Below are 19,346 nucleotides of genomic sequence, written 5' to 3'. Positions count from 1 at the left end.
ATGGAATTAAAATAAAAAAAAATAAAAAAAATATGTGTGTATGAACCAAAATCTTGCCCTGCTTCCCACTGAGAAAACAAGCAAGGTTTTCCCCATTATGTTAGTTTTATGGACTCTGTGCTCTGAAAAGTTAACGTGCATTGCGACACAATTTTCAAAATGGGAAGAACTGCCGTGGAGAACCTTGTGAGCACACGAAACACTTAGCAGAAGCCACATTAAAGCTAGAATTGCATGTTTTTAGAAACTCCCCAGTATTATAAAAAAATAAAAAATAAGGGGAAGTTACAGGCAAGGAGAGAAGTACTATAGTTCTTGAGGGAATTTTTTAATGCAGATTTTTAGTAACTATTTTGTTACACGTTATTTTTCCCTCCCTCCCCAATTCTATACCAGTGTTTGCTACCAACAGACTGTAACTTAAATGCCTCTTACCTCCTCATTGTTCTCTGCAAATCCCTTTTTTGGCACTAGATTCTGAAGACGAGGCTGCTGGAATCTCAAAACACGGGATGGCCACACTGCTAGCAGATATTCATTTTTTCTGCATTTTTTTTTTTTTGCATTTACCTCTTTCTTCAAAATTTCCAGGGCAGCAGGAAATGCTGTCAAGGCACAAGCAAGCACTCTGCGTTTGGCATTAACCAGGTCCTATTCTGAAGAACGGCTCAGAAGAATTTCACTTATCCATGTAGTAGCAAGTAGGTCAGGTTTGTGGAGTGTTACTTGCAATAATTTGTAGTTAAGTCTAAAATCTTTTGACCCTTGTCACATGTTCGACCCATGGACTACAAGTTTCCAAGATTAGAAACAACTTAATCCTAAATTGACTGATGGGTCCAACTCTTGGTTTGAAGATAAAGTTACCCTGCAGTAATCTATGGAGATTCTTTTATTGAAAGGAAAAGGAACTCCAATAAAAATCTTATTATATTTGATTTTTTTTCAAATGAAACGTCAGCGCAACAACACAGATCACATTAAAAAGATAGTTAACATGGATTTTCAAGTGAGATCCCAGCATGCAAATGTCATAAGAGCTTCAGAGGCATGCATTTCAGAGAATTCTTTCTTGTTGATAGCATAAACAAGTCGCCACATCCAAGTTTTATTATAATTTATATATCAGTAGTTCAAAGAAAAGCTGTTTATACGACCAAGTTATCGGGAATTCTTTTCAACATCCTAAGTGGACAAATAGCGACTCAGTTGATGGAGATGAATGGTATCAGGAGTGCCTATTAACATATTCCTAAAAGAAAGAGGATTCAACATGGAGTGTGGCTGTTGCTCCTGAAATCAGCATGAAATGCAGATATTCAATGTCCAAGCTTCGGTACAAGGATGACATTCTGAAAACAACACAAAACACATTTTAAATTATTGCACGCAGAACGTAGTGAGTTACTTCTGCTAAGAGAGCTTTCCTAAACCAGCAAGTAGTGAGGGGGTTGCCATCTCCAGGTTCACAAAATAAAAAGGAAAGCTGTCGCTTAAACACAAAGGGATCTAATATTCCCCCATTTATCATCCTTCCTGGTTAAAACAAAAACAAAAACCAGCAATGCATCAATATTTCCTCCTTATGAAGACAATATTTCAATACACTGTTGGCAACCTTTTTCTTTGCAGCGTCCATCTGACTTTCAGCAACTGCAAACGTTCAACAAGATTAGGACACAATTTATGGAATCAGCTTCAAATCTGAAACGTGATGTTTGAAGAGTTGGCCTGGGAAGAATTATAAGAATGGAAAAATGCACGTTCAACCCCACCCTTAAACCAAGAAGCTCTTAGTCATTTCACTGGCTGAGGGGCAGGTTGTGGCGGAAAATAGAAGGGCACATTATTACCGTATTTTCCGGCGTATAAGACCCCCCAACTTTTGAGATGATTTTCAAGATTTTTCGTCTTATACGCCGGAAAATCAGCGAGCCCGGGAAGGCACACCCTCCCCTCTCACTGTAGAGGAAGCAGGGCAGGCTGGCGTCTGGCGGGAGCCGGCAGGGCAGCCCTGCGCACGCATGCGCTCCCCGGCTGTTAAGGAGCACTCCTTAGCAGCCGGGGAGTGCGCGCGTGTGCAGGACTGCCCTGCCGGCTCCCGCCCGACACTCTTCCCTCTTAAGGCAGCATCGCTCTCCGGACCCTTGCTGCCTCAAGAGGGAAGAGCGTTGGGCGGGAGCCGGCAGGGCAGTCCTGCACACGCGCACACTCCCCGGCTGCTAAGGAGTGCTCCTTAACAGCCGGGGAGCGCGTGCGTGCGCAGGACTGCCCTGCCGGCTCCCGCCAGACACCAGCCTGCCCTGCTTCCTCCACAGTGAGAGGGGAGGGCCTGCCTTCCCGGGCTCGCTGATTTTCCGGCGTATAAGATGACTGGGCGTATAAGACGACCCCCCCAACTTTTGAGATGATTTTCATGGGTTAAAAAGTCGTCTTATATGCCGGAAAATACGGTATACAGAGTTCCTGAAGAAGAGGCAGGATATAACTCAATGAATAAAAACTTACAAAAGGCCTACAAAAGGAAAAGGTGTCACAAAAAGCTTTCCTTCTATATTTATATCCTCTCCTCTGCTTTTATCCTCCCAGTCACCCTGGGAAATCGGCTGGCCTAAAAGATAATGAATAGCCTCAACCAGGGGAATGCAACTTTGAAAACTTTTAAGACTTGTCGACTTCCAACTCCCAGAATTCCCCCAGGAAGCCATGCTGGGAATTGAAGTCCACAAGTCTTTTTAACAGTTGCCAAGGTTGAACAAACCCTTAGCCTAAATGATCCTAGCGAACTCCATGATCATGTGGGGAGCTGAACCTGGGTATCCCCTAGCCCAGGGGTAGGCAACCTTGGCTCTTTTATGACTCGTGGACTTCAACTCCCAGAATTCCTGAGCCAGCCATTCTGAGGGGAAAGGGAGAGGTTTCCAAGCTGAGCCATACTGGCTCAGGAATTCTGGGAGTTATTTATTTATTTATTTTTATTTTATTGGATTTATATACCGCCCTTTCCCGAAGGACTCAGGGCGGTTTACAGGGTATTTAAAACAAGAAATACAAAAGTTAAAAACAATTAAAAATAATTATAACAGTCCCTGAAAAAGTAAAAAAAAACCAAAACCCAATTAAAATTAAAATTAAAATTAAAATTCTCAGCCTGGGCCAGCTCGAAGAGCCAGGTCTTCAGGTCCCGGCGGAATGAACAGAGGTTGGGGGCAGTCCTAAGCTCCGCAGGCAGCTGGTTCCACAGGGCAGGCGCACCCACTGAGAAGGCCCTACCCCTGGGTGTTACCCGCCGGCAATCTTTTACCGCCGGCACCCTGAGAAGACCCTCCCTGTGGGAGCGCACTGGACGAAGGGAACTTGATGCTGGCAGCAGGTGTTCCCTCAGATATCCTGGACCCAAGCCATTTAGGGCTTTATAGGTCATCACCAGCACCTTGAATCTCACCCGGAGGGCAACTGGAAGCCAATGCAGCTCGCGGAGTAGAGGTGTTACATGGGAGTATCGGGAAACCCCCATCACAACTCGCGCGGCCGCATTCTGCACCAGCTGAAGCCTCCGAGTGGTCCTCAAGGGTAACCCCATGTAGAGAGCGTTGCAATAGTCTAAACGGGAGGTCACGAGCGCATGAGTGACTGTGCGTAGGGCATCTCGGTCTAGGTAGGGTCGCAACTGGCGCACCAGGCGAACCTGGGCAAAAGCCCCCCTGGTCACGGCTCCTATATGGTCTTCAAAATTGAGCTGGGAGTCAAGGAGGACGCCCAAGTTGCGAGCCCTATCAACAGGGGGTAACACCTCACCCCCCATCGTTAAAGGTGGAATGGTCTGGTTAACCCGAGATGCCGATATGCACAGCCACTCAGTCTTGGCAGGATTGAGACGAAGCCTGTTTCTCCCCATCCAGACCTGGACCGCCTCCAGGCAACGGGACATCATGGTGAGGGCATCACTGGGTTGGTTCGGGGTGGAAAGAAAAAGTTGGGTATCATCAGTGTACTGATGATACCCCACCCCGAAACCATGAATGATCTCACCCAGCGGCTTCATGTAGATGTTGAACAGGAGGGGCGAGAGAACCGACCCCTGAGGAACTCCACAAACAAGAGGCCTCGGGGTGGATCTCTGCCCTCCCGTCAACACCAACTGCGAGCGGCCCAGGAGATAGGAGAACCACCGTAAAACGGTGCCTCCCACTCCCAACCCCCTGAGACGCCGCAGTAGGATACCATGGTTGATGGTATCAAAAGCCGCTGAGAGATCTAATAGGACTAGGACAGAGAAACAACCCCTGTCCCGAGCCCGCCAGAGATCATTCACCAGTGCGACCAATGCCATCTCCGTGCTGTGTCCGAGCCTGAAACCCGATTGTTACGGGTCCAGATAATTGAAGTTGAACTCCATGAGTCAGAAAAAAGCCCAGGGATAGGCAACCTTGGCTCTTTTATGACTCGTGGCCTTCAACTCCCAGAATTCCTGAGCCAGCCATTCTGAGGGGAAAGGGAGAGGTTTCCAAACTGAGCCATGCTGGCTCAGGAATTCTGGGAGTTGAAGTCCACAAGTCAGAAAAGAGCCCTGGCTGGTTTATGCGGCCCGGGATGGGACACGAGGCTGGCTCCAGGCAGTGATAACTGCTTCTTTGAGTGAGGGTAGTTTTCCCGCCGCCTTGAAGGAGGAGGTGGTGAGACTCCTCCTCAAGAAGCCTGCCTTGGACCTAGCAATATTAAACAAATTTCGTCCTGTCTCCAACCTTCGCTTTCTTGCGAAGGTTGTTGAGAGCGTGGTGGCGCGTCAGCTCCCTTTGTTCTTGGAGGAAGCTGATTATCTGGACCCGTACCAATCGGGTTTCAGGCCTGGGTACAGCATGGAGACGGCATTGGTCGCGCTGGTGAATGATCTCTGGTGGGCTCGGGACAGGGGTTGTTCCTCTGTCCTAGTCCTATTAGACCTCTCAGCGGCTTTCGATACCATCGACCATGGTATCCTGCTGCGGCGTCTCAGGGGGTTGGGAGTGGGAGGCACAGTTTTTCAGTGGTTCTCCTCCTACCTTCTGGGATGTTCGCAGTCGGTGTTGGCAGGGGGGCAGAGGTCGACCTTGAGGCCTCTCATTTGTGGAGTTCCCCAGGGATCAGTCCTCTCGCCTCTCCTGTTCAACATCTATATGAAGCCTCTGGGTGAGATCATTTGTGGTTTTGGAGTTGGGTATCATCAGCATACTGATGATACCCAGCTTTTCATTTCAACCCCAAACTACCCCAGTGATGCCCTCGTGATGTCCCGTTGCCTGGAGGCGGTCCGGGTCTGGATGGGGAGGAACAGGCTTCGGCTCAACTCTGACAAGACTGAGTGGCTGTTCGTGCTGGCATCCCGGGAAATTCAGATCACTCCATCTCTTGCTATGGGGGGTGAGCTATTGTCCCCCATAGATAGGGCGCGCAACTTGGGGGTCCTCCTAGACTCACAGCTCTCTTTAGAAGATCATATAGGAGCTGTGACTAGGGGGGCGTTTGCCCAGGTTCGCCTGGTGCGCCAGTTGCGGCCCTATCTGAACCGGGATGCCTTGCGTACAGTCACTCATGCGCTTGTGACCTCTAGTTTGGACGACTGTAATGCTCTCTACATGGGGCTGCCCTTGAAGACCACTTGGAGGCTCCAACTGGTGCAGAATGCAGCCGCGCGAATTGTGTTGGGAGTCTCCCGATACTCCCATGTTACACCTTTGCTCCGCGAGCTGCATTGGCTGCCGGTTGCCCTCCGGGTGAGATTCAAGGTGCTGGTAATGACCTACAAAGCCCTACATGGCATGGTTCCGGATTACCTACGGCAGCACCTGCTGCCGGCGTCAACCTCCCTCCATCCAGTGCGCTCCCACAGAGAGGGCCTCCTCAGGGTGCCTCCGATCAGAGAATGTCGACTGGTGGCCCCCAGGGGGAGGGCGTTCTCTGTGGGCGCACCAGACCTGTGGAACCACTTGCCGGTTGAGCTCCGGATGGCCCCCGACCTTCGCTCCTTCCGGCGAGATCTAAAAACCTATTTATTTGAGCAGTCCGGCCTGGTCTGATGGGGTTGGGGTTGGGTTTTTTAATATGGTTTTATTATTGTATATATCGGGCATAAATTATTTAATTGTTTTTTAACTTTTGTACTTTGTTTTTTAATATTTATTGCCCTGTACACCGCCCTGAGTCCTTTGGGAGAAGGGCGGTATAAAAATTTAATAAATAAATAAATAAATAAATAACTCCCAGAATTGGAGAAACATGCTGACTACTGAAACAAGTTAATTTGATCGATCTGGGATTGCCGGCGAAGGGAAATTCCAGGCTAGGAGTTGAGCAGTTGCTCTCCAATAGAGCAAATTCATTGCAAGTGGTGGGATTCTCCACCCTAGAACAGGCTAGAAGATCTTCTACTTCTCTGACACTGCGAATGCTTTACCTTGATGCCCTTGGGTGCATTATTCTAATCCAGGCAAGGCTTGCTGTGTCTGTACTGCATGATGTGCATGGTAGATTGGTGCCACCAATACAACATCACCACAGAAAGAATGTGCCAAAGTTGGTGGCTGGAGCCGAGGTAGTTTAACTGTCCTATGGAAGAAGAGAAAACCAATTTAATTAGAATGGGAATAAAGAACACGCTTTTCGTTCACCCAGACGAAGATGCGTGCAGAGATAGCCATTCAAATATGCTTTTCCTCCGGCTGATCTGGAAACGAAAGATTTTTTTTTCCATCCCAGAGAATGAGAGAATATTGCATTTTTGGGGTCAGGAAAGGACCGTCTTACTTATGTCTGGCTCTTGAGCTTCCAGGTATGTCTGGCTGGCTACTGTTAACGTCGATTTGATACTAGGCAGATACTTAAATAAATCATGTGCAGCAATGTTGATACTATTTTTCTTTTAAGTTATAGAAATGCATAGTGTGTTAAGATGCATATCAACGCTGAATATTCTCGTAACACTGAATACCACCCTATGCCTCTGCAGATTTAAAGGCAACACATGCCTTAAATACAATACTTTATAATTTAGGTGCACAACCAGGCAGTTTTCTATTTTTCCCCTAATGTTCACTCTAAAACAAGATCACAACAGTAGACAAAACCTCAGTGTGCACCTTTTATCCAGCTAGCAAACAATCAGGAATATCTTTACCTGGAAAATATCTTTCTGGGACTTTGGAAATATAGAAGAGAAATGCTATGACGGCTATTAAGTACATCACAATCACTCGGGGAGCGAATTCCTGAGAAAGGAAAATAAAACATTAACTGTAAGTCACTGAAAGCATCCAAGTTTCAGATCTCTGACACGTGAGGAAGAAGATGGTAACCCTTTTCAACAGATTTCAAGTACTGTAAACAAAAAAAAAGCTGGATGACTTGCAAATTCTACCGAGTTCATTTTCTGTTTTATGCGTGTCACTCAAAACAAAGAATTAAATGCAGGCTACATACAATGTGGTTTACTGGGCTTTCCCTAAACAAAACATTTCCAAAGGAGAAAAGGGACCTGATTTTTCTTCCTTCTTCAAGAAATGGCTACTGCTTTGCAGTAGCACTCTGACAACCAAAGTATTTACACACAACTTTGTTAAATGAACATTCCCATGTTCTCCAGATATCATAAATTTCAATACAAAGCAAAAGAACGAGGCTGTAAAAATGGAAAGCGAGTTTTAAATACTGAATGTCCTCAAGTTTGAAGTTGTAATTGGCAATAACCAAAAGAAATCGGGTATCATAAAAATGCCCTCATGCCCAGCTCAACTGATAAACGGCATCAGTGTAGTTATGAAAACAAATTATGTTCTACTGTTTTTTTTACAATTTTAATAGTTTGTATTTTAAAATGTTTTGATGACTTTTGATCCGGCCCGCGAAGTGCTTTCATGCGGCCCACGAAGCCATCCTGGAAGCAGTGAGGGAACGGCCCCCACTGCCTTGGCCCTGGCCCAGAGACCCCCCTTCTGCCAGAGACCCTCAGATCTGTCCCACTCCTGCCCATAGGCACCCTTGATGCGAACGATGTAGAGCTGGCCACGCCCACCCAGTAGGCCATACGCACTCTAGCCACGCCCACCCAGTAGGCCATGCCCACCCAGGCCACACCCACCCGGCCCCCTGAGGGCAACCGCAATGCTGATGTGGCCCTCAATGAAATTGAGTTTGACACCCCTGCTTTAGTAGTTACATTATTTTTTGAGGAGGGGGAGGAGAAATAGCATTAACTTTGTAAGCTGTCCAGAACTACTTGAGTGAAATGGACAAGTACAAAATAAACAAAAAAAATGCATTATCTTGGCAGCATTTTGAAAGTATCTTCCCTTTGTGGTTTTCCAAGATTCCCCCCCCCCAATTATCTAATTTAGCCAATTCCCAAATGGACCTGTGGGATCCAAGTACTGTACTAACTGAGGCCAACCCTGTTTAGTCTTCAAGATTAACCAAGGCTGGCTAGGCGCTAAGCACTGCCCTCAATCAATAATAAGGCCTCCGTAAGGTCCACAGAAGCATCTTTTGAGCAAATGTAACAGAGCAGGCGACTTCTAAATTTACCTGTACAATAGATGCCGTGACACCTCCATTAAGCCAAATCCAGTGGACGGTGGGAATAATTCCGTAGCCTGACACAGAGCAGAAGATGGCCAAGCGCAGCCGATGCCATTGCTGGGTGAGGTAACTGGGGTGAATCTGAGCAAAGAATACCGCCAAGATCATAGCGAGCACGGTGATCAGGTATACTTGACGCCAGTACTAGAATGGGGGGGGGGAGAAAGGGGAGGAGAGGTCTGCGTGAAGAACCCTGGGTACTCACATGGCAATTCCAGACAATGCCGGAATATCTATTTAAGCTGCTTTTCCAAAACATGGGGAACAGCCACAGTACTATTTGCACATTCAGATATTGACAGAACAATTTTAACAGCTTGTATTCCAGTTTTAATTACTCAACAGTGAGCTAGTCTATTTGAGAGACTGCCATGAATGCTGAAGCAGCTTTCTCAAAATCTGCTCCAGCTGTACAGCACTAGTCAGTGCCTGCTGCTAAGAAAGGCTGACTTTGGTATTTTCTTTGTAGAAAGAATAGAACAGAACAGAATAGAGTAAATAGAAGATAAGAACAGAATAGGACCTTCGATCTTTCCGCCGTGACCTGAAGACATGGTTGTTCCAACAAGCGGGCCTGGACTGATCATGGTTTTTTTAATTTTTTTTTATCAGCTTAAATTGTCTTTATTTCTTTATTTATTGTTTAATTCTTTTTTTAATCTTTGTATTCTATGTTTTTTTTATTGTTGTGAGCCGCCCTGAGTCCTTAGGGAGAAGGGCGGCATATAAATTTAATAAATAATAATAAAAGTAATATGAAAGAATTAGAATAGAATAGGAGTAGAGTAGAATTAATAGGAAATAATACAATAGAATAGAATATGAAAGAATTAGAATAGAATAGAACAGATAGGAAAGAATAAGAATAGAGTAGAGTAGAATTAATAGAAAATAAGAATAGAATAGAATATGAAAGAATTAGAATAGAATAGAATAGAATAGAATAGAATAGAAAGGAAAGAATAAGAATAGAATATAGAGTAGAATAGGAAATAAGAATAGAATAGAATAGAATAGAATAGAATAGAATAGAATAGAATAGAATAGGAAAGAATAAGAATAGAGTAGAGTAGAATTCTTTATTGGCCAAGTGTGACTGAACACACAAGGAATTTGTCTCCAGTGCATAAGCTCTTGTTGTACATATAACAACAAAATGATAGATCATATATTAAACATCATAGTTACTATCATTAATCATAAGTTACAATAAGTGATAAATCATAGATACCAACAGGAGAAGGTAGTAGGAAAGATGAGAAGATGAGAAAGATAGTATCAACACAGTCCCACTACATGGGTAAATTACCTTTAGGCCTTTCCTTATCTGAAAAGATGAAGCTGGGACCGCATGTGCACCAATGTGCCACCCTATCTTCCCCTGCTCATGTATATTTTGCTGAATGCATTTAGACATTTTTGTGGATGGAGAGTTGCCAATCAGAAGAAAGCGTGTACTCTTTTAAGCATGTTCAGCTCAAGGTATTTAGAGCAACTTGGTCTATAGATGCACTAGGTATGCGATTCCCAAGATTTGGATGCATTTCCCAGCCAGAATTCTCGGTGCCATTTGGAAAAATCGCAATGTTAAATGTATGAATGCTAGAATAGTGTTGTCCCAGAGGAAAAAAAATTGGCAGAGCCTCCGTGCATAGCTTCCTTTGCAGTTTAGGCTGACTCGTATACATCCAAAATTCTCAGTGGGGCTAATATTGAAGATCCAGATGAAAGATGCACTATTTTTTTTTAGACAACAGCATTATCCTTGGCTGCACTTGTGAAATTACTGAGGTAAGCAAGGCCTTTCAGTGTTCAACAACAGGTTATCCGTGCAGCATGAGAAATTGTAATTAAATAATAAAGGCTTATTCGGAATTCAAGTCTGTTTAGATCAGGGGTCGGCAACCTTAAATACTCAAAAGAGCCATTTGGACCCAGAGAAAATAAAAAACCGGGATCCACAAAACCCTGCTGCTTACCCGCCCCCCCACACACAGTGTCCAGCTGCCACTGTTTCCACCCCCTACCCCACCCCGATGGTGCGCTCCACTGCTGCTTGTTTCCCTCTCCCCCAGCACGAAGCATCCCACTGCCACTGCTGCCCCCACGTTCCCGATGGAGCGCTCCACCACCGCCGCTGCTTCCCTGCAGGACAGAGGTAGCAGCAGGGCGTAGCCCAGGTGTGGTCTAGCAGCAACAGCAAAGCTGGTCCTCGACACTCAAGCGGCCACCAATGGCTTGGTGGCCTCTGCTCCATCTGAGTTGAAGAAAGCAGAGGCGCAGCAGCGGGACTGCTCTCAATAACATGAACAAGCAGCGCACCCGGCTCTCATAGTTTGAGAGCAATCCCGCTGCTGCACCTTTGCTTTCTTCATCTTGGATGGAGCAGACCCATCCAAGCTGCTGGCAGCCGATGGAGTGAGGAGGAAGAGGAGGAGGAGAGGAGCGTGAGGGCGGCTGGCCAGGTGAGTAGGCTGGACGATGGTGGCTGGCAGGCTGGGGAGGGGGGAATCATGGCCGCTCCGGGGGGGGGGGGGCTCTGCCAATCCTCATGGTAGCAGATATTGGCAGCCCCCCCCAACCCGGCTTGTTTCCCCGGCTCCGTACAAGTTGCTTGGCAAAAATCCCGAACCTCCCGATCGGACCCACATGGCGCCTTCTTTCCAGCTCCACCGCAGTCCTCCGTCACTTCCTCTGCTGCTGCATGCAGTCCCACAAACAAAAGAAGTTTGTGGGCAATCCCACAAACAAAAGTGGGACTAAAAAAATTCAATCAATCAATTCCAACTTCGCAAGATCTTTTTTTTTCCCCGCGAGAAGTTGGAATTGATCGATTGAACTTTTTTAGTCCCGCGTCTTTTGTTGGTGAGACTGCACACGGCAGCAGAGGACTGGGAGCCAGAGTAGAGGGATGAAAGTGACGCATGCAGCTCCGGAGCCGCGGGTTGCAGACCACTGGTTTAGCTGGAATGGCAGATTGGCTTTTGAATCAGTTTCTTTTAATGGATTATACTGCAGACTGGAATTCTGAATAAATGAACATTCAGATGTACTTAATTATTGGGGAGAAGACAAAGCAATCCCAGCAGAATCTAAGGTATACAACAGCTAACATTATGCCCAACTTACATTACTACAGTAAAATGCATAAAAAACTCCTGACACGTAACAGCCCAGGATCCCAATCGAAATTCCTGCATAATCCAATGCCATCCATCTTCGACTGGTCTTTTCTGAGCGATGACAGCAGAAGAGGTGATACCCAACTGAGCAAAGCATACAGACCTACAAGAACATTGAAACAAATTCACATTCATTTTATGCAACTGATTTTATTTTCTTGTTATTTTTTTTAGGTTTAGTACGCAGCACTCTGCGGAGCTGGTGCGTTTCTAGTTGAAACTGTAAAATGAGCACAGCAGAAATATCTGGCTTTACTCAACTGCTTACAATATGAAAAGAGATGGAAACATTTTTTTTATTTATCACACTACTACCTTCCAAAAGAGGGGATCCTAGGAGGGAGGCTAGCAATAATTAGCAACAACTATAGGGAAATAGCAATCGACTAAGCAGAAAAATGGAAAGCAAGTCAAATTAGGATTTACGTGATCCCCCTAAAATTCTATTACTTATGTACTAATTCTACTAGCTGCTAAAATTCCTAATGAAATACAAGTGCACCGACTAGGAAGGAAGGAAGGAAGGAAGGAAGGAAGGAAGGAAGGAAGGAAGGAAGGGAGAAGATCAATCGGAGATGCTACCTTGATTTCAGAATTAAGAGAACATTGTTCCATGCAATCTACAATGAAAGGATGTAAATTATCACGACGTTTTGATTAAAATAAACGAGGCAAAAGCCTCATCTTGGAAGAGAATGTGAGGTGTATTTTGCATCAGCCCTTCTGACATACCCATTCCTTGCAAAGTTTGGTTGCCATGTATGTAAAAGGTCTTACCTGAAAGCAAAAAAGGCAGATAGAACAAATAACAAAATCTTCTCTGGAAGCTTTCGCAGAAGGCAACACGGAAGTCATGTCGTATATGCCCAAAGTGAAGAAGAGAAAGAAGCCCAGTAAATGACTCCAGATATTGATCGTCTCATTGGACAAAACGAACAGACTGGGGGGAAAAAAGATACAAAGCAAAAATGTCTGACTAGTTTTAATTTATTTTGACAAGTAGCAGCTGCCGGTGTCAACTCCCCTCCGCCCTGTGCGTTCCCAGAGAGGGCCTCCTCAGGGTGCCTCCGGTCAGGGAATGTCGACTGGTGGCCCCCAGGGGGAGGGCCTTCTCTGTGGGCGCTCCGGCGCTATGGAACCAACTGCCGGTTGAGCTCCGGATGGCATCGGACCTTCGCTCCTTCCGGCGCGGTCTGAAGACCCACTTATTTGAACTAGCTGGTCTGGCCTGATGGGGAACGTTAGGGTTTTTAATGGGTCTTTTATTGTTATTGTAATTTTTAATTGGGCATTTGTTTAATTCCTTTTTAATTTTTGTATTGTTATTTATATATGCCCTGTTAACCGCCCTGAGTCCTTCGGGAGAAGGGCGGTATACAAATTTAATAAAAGTAAAAGTAAAGTAAAAAGTACCGTAAGTACGTGGTTCAAGACAGCAAGTAATGCATTTCCCCCCATACAATCTGGTCAGCATTCCGTCCTTTGTGCGTCTATCAGAAAGGGGCACTTTATGCTGAACCTGAATTAGCGTTGTTACCACATATTCTCTGCAATTTTCCCCGGGAAGAAATACCAAACTGGAATAAAATGATCACAGAGTATTTCCCTGTTCTGTACTCAAGATTTTATTTTTCTTGTTTGCAATATTTATAGGGCCACCATATGTGCACGAAAGTGGTTCCAGTGACAATCTATAGCTTTGTTTTCTATTAATATTTTTGCTTTGCACAATAGCAATGCTTACATCTTAAACAGGAGTTCTAGTTCTAAAGCAATGAACTGCATGCAAATTAGTCTCACTGATCGCAGGTTATTAGGAGAGCCATTTACTTCTGCTGTTGTATGGATACACTAGGCCTGAGAAACTGCCTGGTGGAGCTTGTCTATTTAGACTCTAGAAAAAGGGACTGAGAATAAGAGACGTGTTCCTCAAAGTTTCAAAGGACAATCAGCAAGTCAGAATTAAGAAGTATTTCACACAGAGAAAAGAACATTTAAATTAAGTCAATGCACCTTGCTTCCTTAGTTGCTTTGGTTATAATTTGCAGAAAGTAGGATATACATATAAATAAACCAAGCAGTTTCAAAATAAAAACATTTCTTTCTTATAGGCACTGCTTCAATCCAGGCTAGTTGATTTAATTTCACTCTGAACCATTTCGATCAACTCCAAACCTTTTTAAACACAGCCTAGAAGGCAGATATGCTCTGTAGCCATCAGTGATGTAGGGATTATCCTTAAGGAATACAGGAATCTGTTCATAGGTGTATAAACGAATTCCTCGAGGAATGAGAACAGGCCAATACTGATAACTTCCCAGCTCAATGTAATGAGCGTTTTTCAAGAGTTTCTGGTGCATTTTAGTAGTCATCAACCAAGGCAAGAGTAAACATGTAGCAACACACAAGGCTTTTGACTTCTGTTATAAGTTATCTGCAAAACATGAAGACAAAATAGTGTCAATATCCAAGCTTTCCCCTCCTTCACTTGTCACAAAACAATTTGCATTTTCCTATGTATGAAAAACACAACTCACACTCTGAAAATGCAGCAGCAGCAGCAAAAAAAAATTCTTATCAACAGCAAACACTTTTAAGACTAATCATTAACAATGTAGGGCAAGAAGTACCTGGGCTGATAAAGACACACCTATTTAATAGTCTTTCCTCTTAAAAAAAAGCTTTGTTGGCAGTATTTTGACTAGAGAAACAGGCCTAAAGGCAGCCTTCCCAGAAACTGCTCCCTGTTATTACAAGTGTTAAAAGTTGTGCTCTGCAAACAAGGAATACAGGTAGTCCTCGACTTACAACATTTGGTGACCATTCAAAGTTACAATGGCACTGAAAAAATTATTTAAATATTTAAATAATAATTATTTAATTATTTGTATATGTTATCTAAACGTATAAATTATCATTATTAAAATGTTTACATTTAAATATCATTGTTTAAATGTATATACCTTCCAGGCAACTGGGAGAGAGGCAGATTAGAGATTTCTACGCAGCAGTACCTTGTTATTATTATTGGGCAATTGCACAGTCAGCCAGATGTTTAGACCAGATCTGGCATTTCTGCTTGCCTATCAAGTCCTTTCCAAAGACCTGGGACAGGCAGATGTGAATATCTGATGGTGTCACAGTTATTGTCGCAGGATGTAAGCTGTTCTGGAATTGATCTGACAGTGAACTTGTCAATGCCATAGGTCAGGGGTCTTCAAACTTGAAGACCTATTCCTACGGGAATAGGGCGGTATACAAATCCAATAAAATAAATAAATAAATAAAGTTTAAGACTTGTGGACTTCAACTCCCAGAATTCCTGAGCCAGCCCTCAAGTCTTAAAGCTGCCAAGTTTGAAGACCCCTGCCATAGGTGATCAAGTGATGCCCCAAGTATTTTGGGATTGCACCCGAGGCACCTGTCACTACTGGTATTGCCCTTTGCTTGCGTTTGCCACAACTGTTTTATTTCTCTTTGCAGCTCTTTGTATTTTGTTATCCTCTCCACTTCTTTTTCTTCTATTCTGCCCTCTCCAGGTATTGCCCTTTGCTTGCGTTTGCCACAACTGTTTTATTTCTCTTTGCAGCTCTTTGTATTTTGTCATCCTCTCCACTTCTTTTTCTTCTATTCTGCCCTCTCCAGGTATTGCCACCTCCACCATCCAGCCTTTTTTAAAAATATATATATATATATATATCTTATCGACAGTTGCTAAGTCTGGGCTGTTAAGTAGCAGGTGCCTGTCTGTTTAAAGCAGGGGGTCTTCCAACTTGGCCCTTTTATGACTCGTGGACTTCAACTCCCAGAATCCCTCAGCCGTGGCTGAGGGATTCTGGGAGTTGAAGTCCACGAGTCATAAAAGGGCCAAGTTGGAAGACCCCTGGTCTGAAGCCTAAAGTCCCAGAGCATTTTAGCTTATGAAAAAGCCAGTGTGAAAACCTCCCCCAGCCGCTCTCCCACCTTCCTCCCTGGGACGGGCCCAGAAGCAAAGCCAGCCTAGCAGGACCCATTGAAAGCCAGCCCAAGAGACAAGGCCTCAGCTTCCCCGGCCTTTCAGGCGCCAACCGGCGGAGGCTGGGAGCCCCGACCACGTCAGCGGCGATCTTCCATCTCGCTCACCCGGGTCGCTGCTGCCGCTGCCGCCGCCGCTGCCGCCACCTGAGCAGCTGAAGCCGCCTCAACCCTTCACGCATCCTGGCGGCGAGAAGGCTCCCTTCTGTCCTTCTCCTCCTCCTCCTCCTCGCCCACGAAACAGCCGCCTCCGCCTCCAACGGTCCTAGGCGGCCATTGCGTCGCTCCCTGACGCCGCTCGTCGTCCAAGGCCAGTTCGGATGACGCCGCCGCCTCGCGACGGGTCGCGCAGTGTTGCCGTCACGGCGAGCTGCAGACAGCGCGGCCAATAGGAAGTCGCGAAGCGGACAGCGCGCCAATAGCAAGTCGCGGCTCTCCCCTGCCACACTCGCCAAGGGGGCACGTGCTGGGGGGCGTGGCTGAAGTGCACTACATAAACCAGGGGGTCTTCCAACTTGGCCCTTTTATGACTTGTGGACTTTAACTCCCAGAATTCCTCAGCCATGGCTAAAGGATTCTGGGAGTTGAAGTCCACGAGTCATAAAAGGGCCAAGTTGGAAGACCCCTGCTTTAAACAGACAGGCACTTGCTACTTAACAGCCCAGACTTAGCAACTGTCGATAAGATATATATTTTTTTTAAAAAAAAAGGCTGGATGGTGGAGGTGGCAATACCTGGAGAGGGCAGAATAGAAGAGAAAGAAGTGGAGAGGATGACAAAATACAAAGAGCTGCAAAGAGAAATAAAACAGTTGTGGCAAACGCAAGCGGAGAAAAAGAAGTGGAGAGGATGACAAAATACAAAGAGCTGCAAAGAGAAATAAAACAGTTGTGGCAAACGCAAGCAAAGGGCAATACCAGTAGTGACAGGTGCCTCGGGTGCAATCCCAAAATACTTGGGGCATCACTTGATCACCTATGGCAGGGGTCTTCAAACTTGGCAGCTTTAAGACTTGAGGGCTGGCTCAGGAATTCTGGGAGTTGAAGTCCACAAGTCTTAAAGTTGCCAAGTTTGAAGACCCCTGACAGAGTGAAGCACGCGTGGGAGGAGAGGGGTGGGGGGTGGGGGGCGTGGCGTTTGCTGCAGGGTGTTATAAATGATCTTCAAATTAAATTGTAACCAAGAGGCTTGGAAGAAAATTAGTCTACCGAGTTGGGATGCTTATCCTTTGCTGTGTTGGGGATGAATGGGATGCAGAGACTCCGATTCAGACGTTCACTAGTAGTTGACTTGACTCGGCCATCAGCCCAGCTTGTCATCCCATAAAATGATGGGTGAATGTAAAGCTAGAGGAAAGGGAGGATCTAATTTAACAACCTGCGGCTTGAATCCAGAACTGGCAATGGTTATTTCTCAGGGCCCAATATTTCCCTCGAGTTTCCCTTATTTCCTTCTATCTTCAACTCTTTATCCAGTTTATTTATTTATTTTATTGGATTTATATACTGCCCCTCTCCTGAAGGACTCGGGGCGGTGTACAGGGCAATTAAAACACAATATACAGTACGTAATATACAAAAATTAAAATAAACCAAATAGCCCAAGCAATAAAACACGTTCTAAAATTTAAAATTTGGAATTTAAAATCTAAAACCCCAATCCCTCAGTCCAGGCCGGCAAGTTCAAATAACCAAGTCTTCAGTTTGGGGCAGATGAGGGTCTTGAGTGTGAGGGTCTTCAGCTAACTTTTTTTTCTTTTGTATTGCCGCTTCCTCAATTCCTGACAAATAGATGGGGAAGAAATGGAGGTAGTGACAGATTTTATTTTCCTGGGCTCCAAGATCACAGCAGATGGGGACTGTAGCCAAGAAATTAAAAGACGCTTGCTCCTCGGGAGGAAAGCCGTGGCAAATCTAGACAGCACACTAAAAAGCAGAGACATCACCCTGTCAACAAAAGTGCGTATAGTCAAGGCTGTGGTCTTCCCAGTTGCAATGTATGGCTGTGAAAGTTGGACCATAAGAAAGGCTGAGCACCAAAGAATTGAGGCCTTTGAACTATGGTGCTGGAGAAGACTCCTGCGAGTCCCTTGGACTGCAAGGTGATCAAACCGGTCAGTCCTAGAGGAGATCAACCCTGACTGCTCTTTCGAAGGCCAGATCCTGAAGCTAAAACTCAAATCCTTTGGCCACCTAATGAGAAGGAAGGACTCACTGGAGAAGAGCCTAATGCTGGGAAAGATGGAGGGCAAGAGAAGAAGGGGACGACAGAGAATGAGGTGGCTGGATGGAGTCACTGAAGCAGTAGGCGTGAGCTTAAATGGACTCCAGAAGATGGTAGAGGACAGGAAGGCCTGGAGGAACGTTGTCCATAGGGTTGCGATGGGTCGGACACGACTTCGAAGCTAACAACAATTGCCACTTCCTGCCCTGTTAAGTATCTTGAAGATAACATCCATAATCTATCAGTCAAAAGTGCATCACAGGTAGTCCTTACTCCCACAATTGAGCCAAAAATTTGTTGCTAAGTGAGACATTTGTTAAGTGAATTTTGCCCCATTTTACGACCTTCCTTGCCACAATTGTTAAGTGAGTCACTGCAGGTAATAACATGGCTGTTAAGTGAGTCTGGGTTGCCTATTGACTTTGCTTGTAAGAGGGTTGCAAAAGGTGATCCCTTGACCCTGGGATGCTGCAACTGTCATAAATACGAACCAGTTGCCAAGTGTCCGCATTTGATCAGGTGACCATGGAGATGCTGCAAAAGTCAAAAGTATTAAAAATGGTCATAAGTAACTTTTTTCAGTGCTGTTGTAACTTCAAATGGTCACTAAATGAATTGTAAGTCGAGGTCTACCTGTATGGAGCTTCCTCCTAAACATATATTTCTGATAAGTTTTGAGAAAGCAGAGGAAGATTAGAAATTGGATGTGGTAACACACAGGCTACCCCATAAATTTTTGCTTTAGGATCTGGATCACCACAAGTAAAGCTCAGAAAACATGAGCTTTACTTTACAGAAAAAAATGACTTGTCCTTGAAACCTGATTGTGGAGTATCAGCTACTAAAGGAGTAGGGCCCCTTCCCTGTGTGCAAACTTGTACTTTTCTGGTTGACCAGAACAGTCTCTCGATCACAGTGCAATAGCTTCTGTGTTCACAATCTAATCCCAAATATTTAACCTGATTTCTATGAGACTCGGCACCAGAATAAATCTCATTGGTGTTGATTAGGAAGCATGACAATTTTTCATTGGAAGCAGCGCAAAACTTTTTAAATTTCTCCCTGTCCTCTAGGGGAGAAATGTGGACTATGAACTAAAAAGATGGAAACCCAGCTGCCAAGAGCCAGATGTTGTGGCATTAGAAATTGCAATGAAATTATGCTGCCAGCTGTGCTGAGTAACCCACCCAATTTTATATTCTGACATTTGATGCCACTATTTATTGTCTCCAGTTTCCTACAGTCAGCTTTCGGATATTTCTAGCAATTGTGCAGATCAATCTAGATTCTTTAAATGTAAATGTTGGAAAGGTTTTT

At 45.0% G+C, this 19,346-nt stretch overlaps 1 protein-coding gene across 3 annotated transcripts; it reads right to left on the bottom strand.

Moving 5' to 3' along the window:
- Window positions 1-912: 912 nt before the first annotated feature.
- On the bottom strand, window positions 913-16,116 carry PAQR3 (progestin and adipoQ receptor family member 3). 3 transcript variants are annotated; one of them, XM_083367198.1, is made up of 8 exons: window positions 15,915-16,116; window positions 13,206-14,226; window positions 12,570-12,798; window positions 11,740-11,895; window positions 8,557-8,754; window positions 7,154-7,244; window positions 6,434-6,585; window positions 913-1,352 (listed from the first exon to the last, which is right to left on the bottom strand). In XM_083367198.1, exons 3-7 carry the CDS (start codon window positions 12,645-12,647, stop codon window positions 6,458-6,460), a joined length of 651 nt encoding a protein of 216 aa, XP_083223324.1. In that variant the 5' UTR covers window positions 12,648-12,798; window positions 13,206-14,226; window positions 15,915-16,116; the 3' UTR covers window positions 913-1,352; window positions 6,434-6,457. The 3 variants fall into 3 exon arrangements, with proteins under 3 accessions (XP_083223324.1, XP_083223325.1, XP_083223323.1); XM_083367199.1 differs by having other exon boundaries at window positions 12,570-12,732; window positions 13,806-14,226; XM_083367197.1 differs by having other exon boundaries at window positions 12,570-12,732; window positions 13,968-14,226.
- Between the last annotated feature and the right edge of the window lie 3,230 nt (window positions 16,117-19,346).

The sequence above is a fragment of the Vipera ursinii genome, assembly GCF_947247035.1.
Source record: "Vipera ursinii genome assembly, chromosome: 7".
NCBI classification, from domain to species: Eukaryota; Metazoa; Chordata; class Lepidosauria; order Squamata; family Viperidae; genus Vipera; species Vipera ursinii.
The sequence above is the reverse complement of the archived record's forward strand: the minus strand, read 5'-3'. Positions and strand labels throughout refer to the sequence as shown.

What these genes read in the sequence shown, in the direction of transcription:
- PAQR3 (XM_083367197.1), bottom strand. Translation starts at nt 14,164, where the DNA reads ATGACTACTAAAATGCACCAGAAACTCTTGAAAAACGCTCATTACATT. An exon ending in TCACGGCATCTATTGTACAG is followed by an intron (nt 7,245 to 8,556) that starts GTAAATTTAGAA and finishes TTCCTTTCTCAG; the next exon opens with GAATTCGCTCCCCGAGTGAT. An exon ending in CCCAGAAAGATATTTTCCAG is followed by an intron (nt 6,586 to 7,153) that starts GTAAAGATATTC and finishes CTTCTTCCATAG; the next exon opens with GACAGTTAAACTACCTCGGC.